The sequence below is a fragment of the Magallana gigas genome, chromosome 6, assembly GCF_963853765.1.
Source record: "Magallana gigas chromosome 6, xbMagGiga1.1, whole genome shotgun sequence".
NCBI lineage: Eukaryota > Metazoa > Mollusca > Bivalvia > Ostreida > Ostreidae > Magallana > Magallana gigas.
Genome location: NC_088858.1, coordinates 7483862 through 7503027, shown reverse-complemented (window position 1 = coordinate 7503027; position 19166 = coordinate 7483862). Strand labels below are relative to the sequence as shown.

Genomic DNA, 19166 nt, shown 5'->3' with positions numbered 1-19166 from the left:
AAAAAAACATGATTTATTCTGCTGACACAAAAGCAAACAAGTCTGATTTTTAATAAATGTAATAATAAATTACGTATTTTTAAAAATAATCCACCATTAAACAATTTCTTATCACGGTAAAATTTTAAAGTGAAGAGGGAAAACGTCTTTTCTTTATTACAATTTAATCATTCAATAGCAAAGCAAATGCTCATTTGCGTATAGCGTAAAAACGGTACATAATATTCAACGAAAAGTTAATTTTTTCTCGTTACCTCTATATATCGCTATGTCAAATTATAATTTGTTTTAAACATGGAAAGACATAAACGAAATAAAAATTATGTCTACTTAAATAAATTCAAATAACGATAGACTTATATAATTTGATATGAATACTGCATTTAAAATATTAAAATATTCATTTTTTTTTCTTTCAATGTATTGTTTATACATTTTAGGTTTTCTAAATGTAAAAGGTTTCGCTTTAAAAGTATGCACTTTTACATGTTCAACTTAAGTAATTGGTTCATAAACTGAACCTTAGCCAATTGTTTTCAGACATTTCTCCTTTAAGTTACAGAACACAAAGGCCGTACCAGGTTCCGTAAGAATTAGGAGCCGACAGTTTCAGAGTTTCGCTATTATTTTCGAGTAAATGGACGAGATTGATCAAACAGTGGCCAAAACATCTTCTGTTATAACAACCGCCTGAAATTCCATCGGTGCAAAAGGGAGGTAAAGATAAGAGGGATAGGGAGGGGATTGAAGGGGGAACTTATCGGGACAAGGGCGTCACGATCGCTTGCTACCCATCGGCTTTGGGAAAATTGTTATACCTGGAATCCACGAAAAAGATGCACATATACTTCTTTCAGATAAGAGACGGTGGCATTATCTTAATTAATTGACGTGTTTTGCCCCGAGGCGTGCGATTGTATTCAAATAGAGCTACCTTGTCGCAGTTGAAGTCATATCCCATGTTGGCAGGCGAGAGAGAGGGTCGGTGAGAGCAATACGTGAACAGAATTTACTACAGTACATCACCGATCCTATTTGCTCGAGAAAAAAATTCTAAAGACTTGTTAAAAATGACTTTCACCAGAATTTCAGTTTTTATTTTGGTCCTTCTGCCAAGTATTGTTACCAGTGTATCCAGCCGATGTCAACAAGGCCGGAACTGTGAGTTACCAGGATGTTACTGTAGTACTTTTAAACATGAAATGGACAAGGCAAAAATACCGCAGATTGTGTATTTTGGATTTGACGATGCTTTAACAACGGTTCTTCCAGCTTATTATGATCGTCTTTTTAACCATACTTCAAAACGAAACCCGAACGGATGCCCAATTGGAATGACTTTGTATGTTTCCCACAAATATACACAGTACCAATTAGTAAATCGGTATTACAAAGAAGGACATGAAATTGCCGTACATAGTGTTACTCATTCGCATATTAAGACGCGAGAAGATCTCCAGCGAGAAGCAGATAAACAGAAGAAAAATATTGCCAAGTTTGCTAAAATTCCGCTCGAGGATATTATCGGCTGGCGAAGCCCCTTCCTGGAAACGGCTGGTGACGATCAAGCTGATGTTTTAAAGGGGCTGGGATATAAGTACGACATTTCTTTAACTTTCAAAAAATCTAAATTGAGTGGACAAGTGCCATTTCCTTTCACTTTAGACTATGGATGGACATTTTACTGTCAAATAAAACCATGTCCTACAAAGCCACACAGCGGATTTTGGGAGTTTCCTGTCAACGCCTTGATGGATTTCAAGGATCAGTATCCATGCGGGTATGTTGATGGTTGCTACAATGTTCCCAAGACTGAAGATGAAGCATATCGATATCTATATCAAAATTTTAAAAGCGCCTATGAAGGTAACCGGGCCCCTTTCGGACTTCATATGCACGCAGGATGGTTTTATACTAAGTATCAATTAGATGCTATGGATAGATTTATAAATGAATTACTTAAATATGACGATGTTTACATTGTTCCTGTAAGACAGGCTTTAGAATGGATGGAAAACCCAACTCCGATCAATGAATTGGATAAATTAAGTACATGGACATGTCTAAATCCACAACAACGCCCTTCCTCTCAGCACTTGCAGCAACAACAAAGACCAAACATGATAGTTCAACAGCCTCCAACACCGAAACCAACCAGTACATCAACAACAACAACTACAACAACCACTACTACTACTACTACTACTACTACACCGAGGCCCCCATCAACTACAGTACGAATTCCGGTCCCTGACCCTCCAAGAACTACCAGAAAGCCTGCTTGGATTCCGCCACCACAGAGACCACCAGTTCCGAGCAAGAACTTCTGGTCATGGGTTCAACCATCTAAAAAGGTGAATCCGACAACGACCTCAACAACTGCCCCAACAACAACAAGGGCTCCAACAACAACAACAACAATGGCCCCAACATCAACCACAACCTTGGCTCCCACAAGAAGACCTACCACCAAGCTTCCGATGAAACAAAATGAGCCATTTGTATTAACGTCAAATTCGCTGAACGCACAATACTTAAACGAAAAATTTGCCCATAACCATGACATGGTTGAAGCATTGCAAGCTTTTACAACCACACCCCGAGCAGCAGCCCAAGGATTTGTTGAAATCACTCCTCGCCCATTGGTTGCCAACAAAATCCCACCACCATTGCCACAACTTACAAACAGGGGTTGCATACAGGGTACAAACTGCGAGTTGCCTAATTGTTTCTGCAAAGGGAAAACGACACCTGAAAATATGGAGTGGAATGACACTCCACAATTCATTTATCTTACCATTGATGGACCTGTAAATGACCGAATTTATCAAAAGTACACCCAGGTTATTGGAAACTCAAGAAAAAATCCTAACAGGTGCCCGGTAGCATCTACGTTCTTTATTTCCCAAACAGGATCATCGAATCAATTGATTAAGAGTTTATACGACAACCACAACGAAATAGCACTGAAAGGCTACAGTGGAATACCAACTTCAAATGTTTCTATGTTTGAGGAAGGCATGATTGCTCAGATCAAAGTATTGCAAAACATGGGAATCGATATAATCCAAGGCTGGAGAAGTCCGCAGATGAAACCACTAGGAGATGAGCAATTCAAAATTCTGGAAACATTTAAGTACGTCTACGACGCCAGCTTAACTACCTCGCAGGAAGCGGGGCCTCGCTATTGGCCGTACACAATGGATTTCAACGACGGAAAGAACTGTGTCATTGAAAAGTGTCCGAGAAATTCATACAGAGGATTATGGGAAGTACCAATGTCCCCTATTTTAGACTATCTTGGTCTTTTCCCCTGTAATTTTGCCGACGGATGCACTAATTCACCAGCAACGGCAAATGACACTTTTAACTTTTTATGGAAAGAGTTCACACAGCATTACACAACGAACAAGGCACCTCTTGGCTTACATTTCCGGCAAATATGGTTTACACATCCTTTCTTTGAGGATAACCTTCGAGGACTTCAAAGGTTTATGGACAAAGTTGGTGAATATAGAGATGTTTACTTTGTGACCATCAGGAATATGATAGAATGGATGTCACATCCAACTACCGTTAACCAGCTGAATAAGGGGTATTTGTGGCAATGTTAAGGGGAGTCTATTTTCTACAAATTCCCTCCTTTATATTTCAAAGAATGCAAAAACCTGTCTCAAAATTTTTTTCTAATTTTTTTCATCATTTTTCCCTCTTAAAAAACATGCTGAAAAATATATGCAATGTGGTGAAAATGACGCCTTTTTAAAGCTCGGGACTGCCATTGCCTATAAATAATGTAGTGCGTGAGAAAACCTCAAGTTTTGACAGATCATGTTTCCAATACTTTTATGACAAACCAATGACAGTAGCATATCTATGATCAATCAAACATCACCTTTGTATATGCATATTACGCTTAATAATTAAAAAAAGGGCATATTGACGATGATATTGAACAGAGATAAATTATTTGTTTGCAGTTATTTTATTTGGCTATTATTAATTATGTCTGTTATTTGTTCATATTCAATTTTCCGGTAAAAGTCCATTAGCTCGAAAAGGTTGCTTCATAATTTTATTTTAAGAGAGGTGTCAGTTAATTTGAACATTTTAATCAATAATGCATACATTGTTCAACAGTTTCAGATTTATCTGTATGTAGTATACAAACTATTATAGAACATTTATTTTTACTTTTTGGGGAAACAAATACCAATTATTTGATAATAAACGTTTTGTTTCCATTTGCATTCACATAATGTTTTAAGAATCTCAGCTGTATCTGAAATCCATCTACTTGTGTTCTCCTGTGATATGACACCCTTGTTTTTAGTCCTGCTTATTGCTAATTTAGGGTGGTATGGGTCAACTTCATGTTGTGACATATTATTTATCGATATAAACAATAAAATCAAGTATAAGTTTATAAATAGTTTCTCAAAATTGTCATAAGACAGCATACTGCAGTTGGTTAGAGGGATCACTACAAAACTGTAAGTCTCGAGTTCGAATCCCGCTGGGGGTTTTAAATTTTTTACCTTTTCAATTTTTTTTAAAACGTATTTAAAATTCAAAACCGGTGACAGTTTATCAATTATATTATTGTTTGATCATTAACATTAATATCGACAGATGTCCCATACCACCTTAACGCGAATAATAAAAGTAAAATATTGAACAATTATTTAAAACTTTTTAAAGTTATGACTTAATTACTGGTATCCGGATTAATAAGAAGAATGTTTTGCTTAGCATATATATTTGATCTTTGTCATGAAATGATACAAATTATGATAACCAGTTATAAATATTTGATTGATTTTAAATCACAATAATTTAAGTATGATTTCTGCATCAGAATTTTATTCAAATTAGCTGTTTATCAGCAATTTTCACTAATTTTCATTCCTTTTTTGGAATTTTCTTTGTTTTCGCTAGCGATTCGTCTTTGTTTGTCTGTGTTTGATGCTTCATGAATTATTTATTAAAGGATCTGAAAAAATAGAATGATGTTTTCTATTTCTCCAGTAGGAAATAATTTTATTTTGAGTTCACTTGGTAGTATTTTAAAGCCGAGATGAAATAACACTCTATATGTTTCTCCATATGTTGTCAAAGATGCGTCTTCCATCCAAATTATGATTTGTCCTTTAAGCTATTACCAATGTGTATGTGTATGAGTTCTCTAAAACTCTGGACACACGTAACGTGAATTAGAACCGTTAGAACCGACAAAAATGGTCGACCACAAGAGATTGCGTCAAGTGTTTTGCATGTTTTCTTGTGCATGAAAGTAACGGCTACATACATGTAAGAAAGCATGCAAATTACACAATGCAATGACGAAAGACGGAGCTTCAGATGAACAATTATCGTAATCTCTAATTATCCAACGGCATTGAATAAATTGTTGATGATATTCAATGTTGAATTTTTGTGTTTTTGAAACATCATGAATTTTCCATTCTAATCATATCAATTTTTACCTCTCATTTACATATGCTCCTCTTGAATCTAATAGATTCTCAAGGTTTCAGAATAGATCACTTATATATCAAAAATAAAGTTTTAATCGTCGAAATTGATTTAGATTTAGATTGATATATCATTCTCTCTTACTTATGAATGCACATAACAAAGTCAAACCGATTAATCAATCCGCTAAATTTGAATATCTTTGATCGATGACAGCTACATTTTATATAACAAGACATCAGTGTTAGAAATGACTAAAGATGTTTTACCACTCCAATCAATTTTGTGTTACACCAACCGTTTATACCCCTTTCATGTAAACGTAAAATTAAAAAAAAAATTCACTTCATTGTTAAAGTCCGTATTATTTTAATTATACAAGTAATTGAAAAAAGAGAAATATGTGCATGCAGCCACACAATGATGTGACACTAAATAGATGTTCCACTTTGGTTTTAAAGCGTTGCGTTCGAGCCCAACTAACAGAATGTGTTGGAATAAAAACATTAAGTCAGAGATATATGACAGTTGCTTATACAGGTGAGGTCAAAGGTGACCAACAAAACAATCTGGCCAAATGTTTTATTTTACATCATTATTGCAAAAAACATGATATTTTTTACGTACCAAATGTACTTCTAACTGACACAAATCAAATTCAAATTAAAATTTTTATTATTTTTCTTTTTTTATTCAAATGAGAAGTTTTATAGCATAATGATGCGTATTATGGCCTCATAGACATGGGTATATTTAAATTTTTCAGTATGAAATATTTACCTCAGTAACTTTAGAAAGACTTTCAAGTACCATTAATATACACAAAAATATCTCATAGCTATTTTCTAGAGCGGTACACTTATCAAGGCCTTAATTATTTATGAATGCCATGTATTTGTCAATAATAAGTAAAGTGAGAGGCACGCTGTTGAAATATAAATGGCCACCTAGGTAAAAAAAAACCCAACTTGGTTCCTAATAATGGGCGCCCCCCTCCCAATGCAAACGTGTTAATGTCTTATTTCGATCTTTGATACAAGCAAACTTACATGTAGTATTAACTGCCCCAGAAAATAGAAGTTTCTACATAAATCAAAATCAAATGATTAATAAGTTCTTTTCTGGACATAGAAATTTCCTTCCATTTTTGATCGTGTCAGCATTATAGATATTTTGGTGGCACGGGACTATTGACATGCCGAGAACTAGCTGCAGTTCTATGGATCCTAGGCAAAATTCGGGTTGACAGATAACCCACACAATGAGCTACAGAACTGCGATCTGTGCTAATTTATACAGCAAACATGTCTCTTACATCGTTTTTATATTTTTTTACAAAGAGCATTAATCTGAGGGTTCCTCTTATTTCAAACAGTTTATTTACCTCGCTGCAATAATAATAATGATTAATTTTATAGTAAATAATCAATAACTATTTTAGAGTTATGCCTGCAACACATTAAGTAACCATATATTCTTTATTTATAACCTATGTCAACAATCTGACCGACATTCAGATGCCTTCAGTTAAATACATATTATGCAATAATAATGAAAAAAACCCATGCATGATTGATTTGTGACTTTATTAGGTAGATATTTTATTTTTAGCCGACCATCCTTTTATATTTTTACTCAGATAATGCAATCCATTAGTAACTACTAGATGATAAAATGTACAATTAAATGAAACATAACTATGAATTAGAATAGCCGTCAAAGGGATAAAAAAAATAATTTACAGAAATTAAAGAAAAATGCATGCATTCTTAATCCACATAAAGAGCACGCTTATTAGATATAACCGATAAAATGAACACCTAACGTGTGTTATTTAAACAAGGCCTCAACATTGTAAATGATTTACTTATTCACCATGTTACTAAACAAAACCGCTGTATGCGTACATGTCTGTATTCAGACTGCTCGTAAACTCCTCATAAAGGGTCACTGTATGTCATTTATTATGGAAATAAAGCTACAGCAATCAGAGACATTTATGTGGTGATAATGACAGTTTTCACAATGACCTATGGCAAATTAGGATAAAAATCGTTTTGAGACAATGTAAAGGAGTAATTAGTAAAGAACTTGGGCATAGTGAACATCTTTGTCTAACACCAGAGGGTCCGGTAAAACCTGTATTTCTACGTGTACGTATATCCGTTACTCGTATATTTCCTGTTCGCAAACAGCTTATCTGTTTGGGTTTTCATTACTTGATCGTCGTATTGCCAATTCGCAAGTTAACATTGAGTGTAGCGTACGTTTTCCTGTACGTAGCCTTACTTCACACCAAACGCTTCAAAGTAACGTCACATGAAATGAACTGGTTTTGCTTTGAAAACGTGTCTAATTTAACGCTACTGTTTTAAGCTGTACATATAACAGTTCTATTTAGATTTTGTTGACAAATTACTTAACTTCTAAATTTAAGACTAATCGTGTTTTGGCTTTTCTTTTCTAATGTTGAACATAATACATAATATAAAAAATCATTGAGTTATTGCCAGTGAAGTCAGAGACCGAGCAAGCAGAACAACTGCGCATGCTCTGCGATAATGCGCAGCGATGTTGATTTTTTATGTGGTTTGTGGCTTTACATTTTACACAGAGATTAGCAATGCTGAATATGATTTATTATAAACACACTGGTATAACATATGTGTTACTTTGAAACTAAATCAAAACTCTGAACTATGCCTGGAAATAAATTAAATTCGACGACACAATTAAATTCATTTAGAGTTTTCACGCATCTCAACATAGTATGATTAGGGGGCTTTTCTGCTTAAATTCAACAAAAATATTATGCAAGTTTCAATTTGATAGAGTTGTATACCATTTGATGAATAAACGTTCTCTTGGGAATGCTTATATATTATATAAATGGAAAAATTTAATTGACAAAAAAAAATATTATGTACGTCTCAATTTGATAGAGTTGTATATCATTTAATGAATAAACGTATTGCACAGAAATGGCATTTTTGTAACGGTTTGAATTCTACTAGCATTTACTTGTAATATTTTGTATATATTACCACTTTAATAAATGTAATGTGACTTGCCTTAAAAAGGAATTATGGACAACGCAAAATTAAAAAAAAGAAAGACATTTTTTTATATTTATGAATTACTTAACTAGATACTAGTATTTCGCATGTCAATAACATTCAATAAATTGATTTTAAATGCAAGTAAACATATCTATATATAATACGTCTGATGTAAAGACATCCCTTTATAATTAACTACAATTTATTAATGTAAGCCTTCCGTCTTACAGGATCCTATTGAGGGTCAGCTCAAACTTATAGATGACAAGTCCAGTATTTCTTTCTCTTCGGTTTTATTAAGCGTGATCGTATAGTTACAATTACATCAGCTAATAGCAGCCCAAATCAGGAGTCTGCACAATCTCATTTCATATGAGTATATATAAGGTTTTACTTATGATGGACAGTTTTGACTAGTTCGGCCCATATACGACGATCATGAGTGAACATTTAGTGTTCAAAATTAAGATTAATATTTTATTTCTAAATAAAGTAACAAAACCGTCAAAACTGCCAATCAAAGAGTCTGGATGCAGGATGTGAGTCTCCGAGCCCTGGGTCTCGGAGTCCCCCACCTAGTATGAGGCATCACTTACTCACAATACGTTCATTCATACACGGCATAAAAGGTTACAAAGGTTAATATATAGAATACACAATACATGACTAAATATAGAGTACTAGAGCTATCGTTGCAGACACAGAATCGCCAAATATGTCACATGTTGTTAAGCTCTCAGTTTGGATATCATTATGCCCGTATTATGCACCTGGTTTCATAACATCATTTAGGAATACTACGCATTGCTACAAGAGTCACAGAGTTCATTCTGTCAATTATCATTAACACCATTCAGTGCGCAGCATCTAGGTACACATAAATATCATAGTGACCATTATGTAATACTAGCAATTCAAGGTCATAGCATGGCTATCTGTTTACATTAACAACAAAGTAATACTCCTGTATGCATATCTGTACACAGTTCGGAACTAGAACTCAGACACATGTATGCTAGTCAGTATAGAGATAATACCTGAAAGGCCGCTTAACGTGTCTATCTCCTACACCTTCAGGAATTCCCCTCTGTAGTTTGGCTCGCTGTCATATTGATCAACTTAAAATCCGGTAAATAAAATCGACGCTCAATTACCACTTAAAAGGCAAACGTATTCTTAATTCATTATCTCTTAATACGGAATGGGGGAGAGGAAATCAAACGGACCTTTATTGACTGAGAATTAACTAATTACAGGTAGCATCCTATTAAGAAACCCACTATCTCATAGACAGGTGTAACTTGCAATCTTTAGGAGGAAATGACGCATTAAATGTCAAGTGCTGATTAACAGATACACTGTCGTTAGGGAATGTTTGACAGTTTTGAAGTTTATTTTAACACAATGAACTGTTTTTAGATTTTTTATAGATTGGTTTGCGTTCAATTCAAATAGAAATGTAAAATGATTCGTAAGATTATCAATCAAATAATTTATAAATCAGTTGTTGTCAGGCTTGGCTTTTTTATGTACAAATGCAGTTGTTAGAAGTTAAAAATGGAAAGCTGGAATAATGAAAGTGGGTTTATAGATTTTATTGCATATTCTTACAATAAAACATTCTATTTTTATATGAGGAAAGAAAAGCAATATTAAAGAAAGAGTGTTTATAATTTGGTAATTTTGAGTAAACAATTCTGATTAAAAACCTGAAATATATCAGATTTATTGTACATGCAGTTAATTATATTTTTTTCTACTTGTATGTAATTAAAATTAATCGTTAAGTCAAAACTTTTCAAAATGATCAGCGATACTTTTATAATAATAATATATAATAGATTATTTCTCAAATTATATCTCATCCCGTGATAGCTCAGTTGGTAGAGCGGAGGACTGTAGTATGCAATATTGATATCCTTAGGTCGGTGGTTCAAATCCGCCTCGCGGGATAAATTTTTTTTTACCGTTTGCTTAATATCACTGGGGTCCCCTTTTACTCTTTATCAAATCGTTCTTATTCCTATATATGAGTATGAAATAAGAATAAGAAATACTTTTGATTTCTTTTCAAGTTGTAAATGTTATCGGTATCGATGTAATGTTGAGTTGCTGTTTATGTCATTAAAACACATGTATAACTTTTTTTATCTCCCTAACAGATCAAATCAAAGTACTGGAAGTACTGTTAGACGGTGGCGTCGTTTGAATGTGACATATACCATGTATGATAATTATTGTCGTCGAAAACCCGCGGCTGGTATCGCATACATGTACTAATTCTTAACGCTTCCATGCACAACTGGTCGTGAGTTTCCTACATGGATAATTATGTGGAAATCGTAGTTGTAATCTCAATCCACACTTTACAAAAGCTATCTCTTGGCCTTTATTTTTTGGGGGGAAATCCATATATACTTTGTAGTATAGAAGTTTGTATCTATATGTTTGTAACTATATCATTTGACATTAAAATACGTTTTCGGTGTGTATTTTCTTTGCCCCAGAATGCCTCATTCAATGTGTAGGTTGCCACCACACAGTGAATGAATAAATAAAATTCAAAGCGATTTCAACACTGTACGCCGAAATATTTGATTGTATAAAGAAGGGAAATTCGGTTTTTTCCATTTTGACCTTTGGGGAACAACTGTTGAAAAGTGTGGATTGGACTATTGTGCTTAAAAGATATAGATTTCTCAAAGTAACGAGAACAAATAAAGCTTTAGTATGATAAAATACTTATCATTTTTTACAAACTATTTGGGCATACATGTAGTATGTTTCTTGTCCCTTTCGAAAGCATTTTCCCTCAATTTCTTCACGGAAAAAAGTTGCAGTCTCCTTTGCCAACACACTTTCTTTTGTCCTCATAGCCAGTTAATACATATAGGTGTATAGAAAACGGAATTAGTTTACAAGAACCTGTTTGATAAAACTGGAAAATGCTTTTGGAATGCACGTCATCATGAAACCGCAGAGTCAAACAATATTTTATTTTCGACTTCGAGTGGTTTATTTCCATTTGCTCACAACGAACATGAATGAAAATTTGAAGAAAAAAAATCATTAATCAACGTTTTAAAGTATATTTGTTCTATTGTATTTAGATGTAGATTTATTCAAATCATTTGAATGAATTCAGGAAAGTCACATGTATATTTTCTCGCTTTTCAGTACACTTTAAAACGCATAATTTACATACATAATTAAAACCGCATACCTAACAGAGTTATCGTTCCTCATCCGCTAGGGTCCCCGTGAGAAATACTCTTCCGGCCAGGACGATAGCAATAAACCGTGGCTATTTATAGCCACCGTCTAAAAAGGTCAATATTTGATATGAAATATTATCAAAGTTTGTGTAGGAAGTATAGTAAAATAAGTATTTTTTCAAAATTATTCACCAAATTAAGGCAATATTTGTTAAATTGAAATAAAAATACGTAATTTAGTATAGAGTAAGACAGTACAAATTATGAAATATTTTAAGATGGCTGTAAAAATTTTCTTATGCATAAGAGGTCTATTTTTAACGTATTAGTGGCAAAATTTATAGAAACAAAAAAAAAAAATATTAATTTAAGCGCCACGTCGGAATAATGTTCGATTTTTAAAAACAAAACTGATGTGCATAATTGATTAGGTGTCATGGACGAGACGGAAATATTGGGATAATGTGATTTTAATTTTTTTCTGCTCGTTCAGCATTGAAACGTATACCACAAACATGCATGTTATTGACACAGGAGCTGGAAATTAATTGACAGGTCACGACCACAATGAAATATCTCTATAAATTTCATAAAGGTACAAAAATCAATTTATATGTTTGAGACACATTTTTTGTATTGTTTTTGTACTCTTTAAACTTGATATGTTAGATAAACAGACGTAGCTTCAGGGAGAGAGGAGTAATTTCTCCCTTCGTTTTTTTTCATGAAAAGATTTATAAAACATCTTTTTATTCATAAAAAACCCCAATGAAGGCAGACGTAAAGTTTTAGACACATACGCACAAATTTATGGTGTTGGGCGTCCTCGCGAGACTATTTCTTTCTAAAGGATGGGAAAATATATACGGATGTTTTATGATGACACACACTGTAAATAACAGCCGTGACGGATCGGGCTGAGAGTCTTTGTCTTATGTCATTTCCACTGGGCGTAATTAAGTTTTAAAAATAGAAAACAAAAACACAGCAAAACGTCTTTGTTAGTGGATGTATCTTATTACGAGGATCACGACATTTTAGACTTTTTCTGTCTTGGGGAAAAAAAATTCAAAAGATTACTTGAAATTTATCAGCCGATCAGTTTCATATTTATGAAAAAAGAAAAGAAAATTGAGAACATTATTTGTAGATATATGTATTGCTTTATCATATAATGACTTTGTCATTATATAAAACTAACCCCTAGATATTTCTGTTCAGAAAAAAATGATTCCCGTTCATACTAATCTAAAAATGTTCCTTCGTATTGATAATGTGTTTTTAGGAGTCATCTCATCGTTGTTGTAACCATAACTCTTTTCATATCTAAAATAAAAAACAATTCGAATGCAAGGGCTTGGTCCTCATAAGTGTGTATGTTACATGCATAATTCATTATTATTTCTGATACCACCGTCAATAAAAAATAAAAATATGATCAAAGTACATTTGACTTTTTAGAGTAAGTTTGATAAATGATGCCTCTTCCATATTTTATGGACAACATAATTCACAAAATGCTAATCAGCTCTATGGGTAAGTTTTGATAAAACCGTTGACCTGCAAATAATCAGAGTTGTTTGTGTAATTTTAATAATTACTGTACATTGATTTTACTGAAGCATTAAACACTTTCATAATATATTAATTTTTTTATAATTAAGCTATTTACATTTGGGCGGGATATTGACAATCCGTCTAAATCACTTGCCTGGAGACTGGTACGTTTGTAGCTTTATTTCCGTGTCTGAATCTGAAAGATAAACCGTCAAGTATCTAAATGGTTTAATTTTCAATTTCCGTCGGTAATGATTTATTCTCCGAGAAAAAGACTAAGAGAAGAGGAGTTATTAAACGGCCATAATATATGTTTTGAATCTTAACGTTGTAAGCTTTACATACATGCAAAGTAAAACATTGAAGACAAGAAAAACCATACAAAGAATATATCTCACAATAACAATTTTCTATGGGTTTTTCCCCATACCATGGCAAAGTGAATGCAAGGAATGTGCACTTCATCCCCGTGAGAGAATTCCGTTTTTCAATATATTGTCAGTTAAACGGACCGAGAAAAACAAGAAATCATTACACGAATTATATTTTGTAAAACATGTCACACAAACACATCTAAAATTTCTGATAGCCTGCATGGTGATATATTTGACCAAAGGGCAAGGTCATTACACAGTGTCATTTCATGTACTGAATACTCTAAAGCAGAGAAAGTACATTTGCATCATTATACATAACACAGGCAAAAATATCGTATTTCGTAATGTGTGCATGCCATGTTCAGCTCACAAATCACCATTAGTGTTAATCTCAGGTCATTGAATTAATAATTACTGCTGACTTTCGAAGTAGGCACACCGTGCGATAATCCGACCACTTGCTGACATTACAATGATGTATACTGAAATAAAACGTGCAAGACATACTTGTATGCACTGACCTGAATCGGCAATTCTGACTACATATCTCGCAGGCTTCAGGTAATGCCTCCGAGTGCAGCAAATTTACATGTACATACATGTATAATTACATTTTGACAATGTATGGCTGTTAGCCCAAAAATCAATTATTGTGTTTTAGTTAATATATTAAAATCAATAACGGTGAATTTTAAATTGATTTCTACAAATGAAAGACGCACAAAGTTTGGGTGGTATTTCTAAGAGTGTAGGTGTTTTACTCGAGTAATCAAATAGAACAATTATAAACAATCAAAAATTAACAGTATTTAAGATACGTAGTATTCTCTGCATAAAAGAATACATAATTATTTGAGATAATCTGAAAAAGTTAATATATAATGAAGGATATATAACAATTATACAGATAAACGCAGATATTATTTATTGCCTCAACTCTACCAAGTCTTTGACAAATGATAAATATTTTGGGCGCTCTCTCTCTCTCTATAGTGAAAAAACATGCCTCAGGCGCATAAAATACAAGTATAGAAAATTTATATATATATATATATATAAAACATCAGTTTCTTGTTATCCCGTGATAGCTCAGTTGGTAGAGCGGAGGACTGTAGTATGCATTATTGATATCCTTAGGTCGGTGGTTCAAATCCGCCTCGCGGGATTTATTTTTAATTCTATATAATGATAAAAATATCATTCTTTTATCTAGCTTGGATGGGTATTTTTTAAATTTTTGGCGCATTTACTATGATTTTTAAAAACCCAGTTATAATGAATTTTATTTAGTAATGCTACGTACGTACATTTCTTACGTACTCTCTCGGTAATTGATAAAAGAAATAGGAATCATTTGTTCATGACTGAAAGAATACTAGGGTTAAAGCACTGATTTTTGCAGGAGTTCATTCTGTTCAATGCATTTTCGCTATTTTGATGAAAACACGCATTGATGCTAATCACCGGAAGTTGAGTCGAGCTCATGGTCACCAAATGTTCAGTAGCTTAAGCTTTCTCCATGATATGTCTTCGATACGTAATATCATAAAAACATCTATTGATACTAGTACGTGAAACAAGATATAATAACTATTATTTAAAGAACATTTGAGAAATATTCACAATGTAATTTTTTTTATTTACATCCCCCCTCCCCCGGTATTAAAGAACAAGTGAAAAGCTGTCAATGTGACAGCAAACCGGGTTTTCTTTTAAGTGAACTGTATCCATAATCCATGTCGACCCATATCCAGTGAAATGGTGTACCCTACATGTATATGCAATATTTTGCCCAAAAATGACTTAAGTTCAAAAGCTGGTATTTTTTTCATAAATTATCAGAAAAGAACAACGTCCTATCTTGAAAACTGTAGGAGGAGTTATCCGTACAATGAGGGTACCCTGTATGCAATATTTTGCCAAAAAATGAGTAAGTTCAAAAGCTGGTATTTTTTTTCATAAATTATCAGAAATCAAAATCCTAGCAATATGCACACCTCTGATATATGTACAATTGATCTGCAAAAGAACAACTTCCTATCTTGAAAACTGTAGGAGGAGTTATCCGTACAATGAGGGTACCCTGTATGCAATATTTTGCCAAAAAATGACGAAGTTCAAAAGCTGGTATTTTTTTCATAAATTATCGGACATCAAAATCCTAGCAATATGCACACTTCTGATATATGTACAATTGATCTGCAAAAGAACAACTTCCTATCTTGAAAAGTGTAGGAGGAGTTATCCGTACAATGAGGGTACCCTATATGCAATATTTTGCCAAAAAATGAGTAAGTTCAAAAGCTGGTATTTTTTTCATAAATTATCAGAAATCAAAATCCTAGCAATATGCACACTTCTGATATATGTACAATTGATCTGCAAAAGAACAACTTCCTATCTTGAAAACTGTAGGAGGAGTTATCCGTACAATGAGGGTACCCTAAATGCAATATTTTGCCAAAAAATGACGAAGTTCAAAAGCTGGTATTTTTTTCATAAATTATCAGAAATCAAAATCCTTACAATATGTACACCTCTAATATATGTACAATTGATCTGCAAAAGAACAATTTCCTATCTTGAAAGCTGTAGGAGGAGTAATCTGTACAATGAGGGTACCCTTTTGACAGCCGCCCGCCCGCCATTTTCACCATTTTAATAACCGGATCACTCCAGAATTAATTGCATGTATAGATTTTCTTCCATCATTGTGCATAGATCATAGTTATGCCAAACCCACAAGTGATGGTATGGAAGAAATATTTCACAGAGTTTCAGGATCAAGAAGATCATAGTGATGTGAACATCGAATACCAGAACTCATCCTTAATACACAGCATTCCCTTTGTTGGTACCTTGGAGAACCCTCTTATCAGGTGAATGTAGTGGTTCATACCACGCATACAATAATGAAAAAACTCCAACCCAAAAACTCTCTATACTCAACAGTATTCAACCATCTTCTAGCCCAGCTACTTGCAGATCAGGTGAGCATTAAAAAACTCTGTACAACATTGAAGTGCAACGTCCAATTCCAGACCACGTCCGGTTCCAGTCACCTGCAACACAACGACATACTTTACCTTCGCCTCAGCCGTCGCCAACATTTGCAAGACGCAACTTGCAAGCATACACACCCTCAAGGCATATGCAACGAGAACACAGGAAGCCTGTTTTCCGTCCCAAAACATTGAGATATGATGGTTCATCAAACTGGGGAGCTTTCTTTGTCAAGTTTACCAAGTATACGGATGCATCGCATTGGACAACGGCAGAACGTCAAGATCAATTGCGCTGGTATTAAGACGGGAAAGCGAGGGACTTTTGCACAAATATAATCAACAGGAACCAGGAATTAGACTACTTTTATCTTGTCCGTAAAATAGAAAAACGCTTTAACTTTGTCAATCTGCCTGAGACTCTTCAGATACAGTTCCTTGGATCTCATCAAAACGTTGGAGAAAAGTTGGAAGATTGGGCGGATATATTACTTTTCCTGGGCACCAAAGCATTTAGTGATCTTCCCGGAGAATCACGCATACTCACAGGCAATATTGAGACTGTGTCAAGGATGTTGTGACTAGGAAGCTGGACAGCATGCAGCTATGTCACGACCACAGACTATTGAGGGAGCTATAGACAAAATAAAATGGTATCAGCACACTTAGACTGCTATATTTTGAAAGTCAGTCAGACAGAGAATACATTTCTTGGATTCAGACGAGGAAGAACCCGAAAGGTCAATAAACGCTGTCACACAGACAACTAGTGGCTATTGGTTTGTTGTTGTTTTCTTGTACAAAAAACCCCACATATCTCCCGTTCTACGCAAGGAAACCCCACATGTCTCCCGTTCTCCCCATGGCCAAGGATTGCAATATGGGGTAAATTTAATAAGTGAAAAAGAAAGATGTCACCTATATGTTATATATCATCCATATAGGATACAAATCATTATTGTAAGGAATATTTGCATGATAACTGACCCCGATATCCAAATAGGTCAAGGTCAAAAAGTTGGGTTTGGTTCACTTTTTCGCTAGATCATCAAACTATATTTTAAGTTTAATTGGTCCAATTTTACAAATGACATTGATGATGTAGTACCACTTGGTAGAAAGAAACAAGAAGCACCAACAGAAATGTATGCTGCATTATGTACCTTATTTGAAGAAAATCAGGAGCTGACAAATGACCTCTGCTACAGTTGCATAGAGATCTCTTTCACAGAAGAAGATGTATCCATTGTGACTGAAACGTGTGCAGAGCAATGCCTACACGCATGCAGTGCAACCTGTGATAGAGATTTTACAGAGGTTGAATATACAGCTGAAGAGCTAAAAGGAATTCAGACATTAGATCCTGACCTTGAATTAATTCTGTCTTACTTGAGATCAAATAAAATTCCTACAGAAAATGACATTTTCATTAGCAGTCAAGCCGCTAAAAATTATAGGGTAAATAAAGAAATGTTTTTCCTCGACACAGCTGGAATTTTGCGAAATATCCCAAAAAAATGAAAACCCATCCAGACTAGATGTACCCAAGAATTTGGTTGATGAAGTATTACATTCATGTCATAACATTCCAGTAATGGGACACCAAGGAGTGGTCAGAACTTATTTACGTGTCAAAGAGAAATTCTACTGGTTTAGTATGAGCCAGGCAACAAAAAACTTTGTCAGAACTTGTGATGTATGCAGCAAATTCAAGAACGCTAATAGGAAAGTTAGATGCCCCATGTCTAAGATGGAAAGAGTGCATCTAGACTTTTTGGGTCCACTACCAGAATCAACATCTGGAAACACTAATATACTTGTAATGGTGGATCAATTCACCAAGTGCCCCTACCAAGCCAAACAGCCGAAGTGACGGCAAGAGCAGCGGTGAATGAATTTTGTTTGTATGTTTTGGTTTCCCGTTATGTGAAGTGCTCCAAATTCACAAAAGTCGCACACACCATACCGATCTTCTGCCAACGGTCAGGTTGTGAGATTCAACAGAACCATCACGGATGCGGTACGATATTTCGTTGGTAAATCACAGGACAATTGGGATGAACACTTGCCGCAGCTTGCTGGTGCTATCAATTCATCTGTCAACAGAAATACAAGTTTCACACCAAACAAGCTCATGCTTGGACGTGAAGTTACTCTACCAGCAGATTTAGTATTTCGTCCACTGAATACAGATGAAAGTAAAGGTATTGATGATTATGTCACTAGACTCCAAAAAATCTATTCGCTTATCACACGAGGTGGCCAGAAATGTTTTAAAGACTTCCCAAGCTCATGCAAAGAGAGATTATGATATGCTTTACAAAAGAGCATACAAAGTAGGAGATCTTGTATATGTCTTGGATACAGCAAAGGTGAAAGAACGGTGCAAGAAGTTAAAAATCGCCTAGGAAAGGACCTGGAATCATCGTGCAGAAGATCTCATCAATACTCTATAAAGTGAAACTTCAAAAAATGGTTTTT

At 34.3% G+C, this 19166-nt stretch overlaps 1 protein-coding gene and 2 non-coding genes across 3 annotated transcripts; all 3 read left to right on the top strand.

Moving 5' to 3' along the window:
• Window positions 1-894: 894 nt before the first annotated feature.
• Window positions 895-4430, top strand: LOC105340838 (uncharacterized). The gene has a single exon (XM_020072425.3). It carries the CDS (start codon window positions 1071-1073, stop codon window positions 3612-3614), a length of 2544 nt encoding a protein of 847 aa, XP_019927984.3. The 5' UTR covers window positions 895-1070; the 3' UTR covers window positions 3615-4430.
• A 5969-nt stretch (window positions 4431-10399) lies between these two features.
• Window positions 10400-10486, top strand: Trnay-gua (transfer RNA tyrosine (anticodon GUA)). Its single transcript is given in 2 exon segments — window positions 10400-10436; window positions 10451-10486. It is a non-coding gene; the product is annotated as a tRNA-Tyr (tRNA).
• Window positions 10487-14761: 4275 nt separating this feature from the next.
• On the top strand, window positions 14762-14848 carry Trnay-gua (transfer RNA tyrosine (anticodon GUA)). Its single transcript is given in 2 exon segments — window positions 14762-14798; window positions 14813-14848. It is a non-coding gene; the product is annotated as a tRNA-Tyr (tRNA).
• The last annotated feature ends 4318 nt before the right edge of the window (window positions 14849-19166 follow it).

What these genes read in the sequence shown, in the direction of transcription:
- LOC105340838 (XM_020072425.3), top strand. Translation starts at nt 1,071, where the DNA reads ATGACTTTCACCAGAATTTCAGTTTTTATTTTGGTCCTTCTGCCAAGT.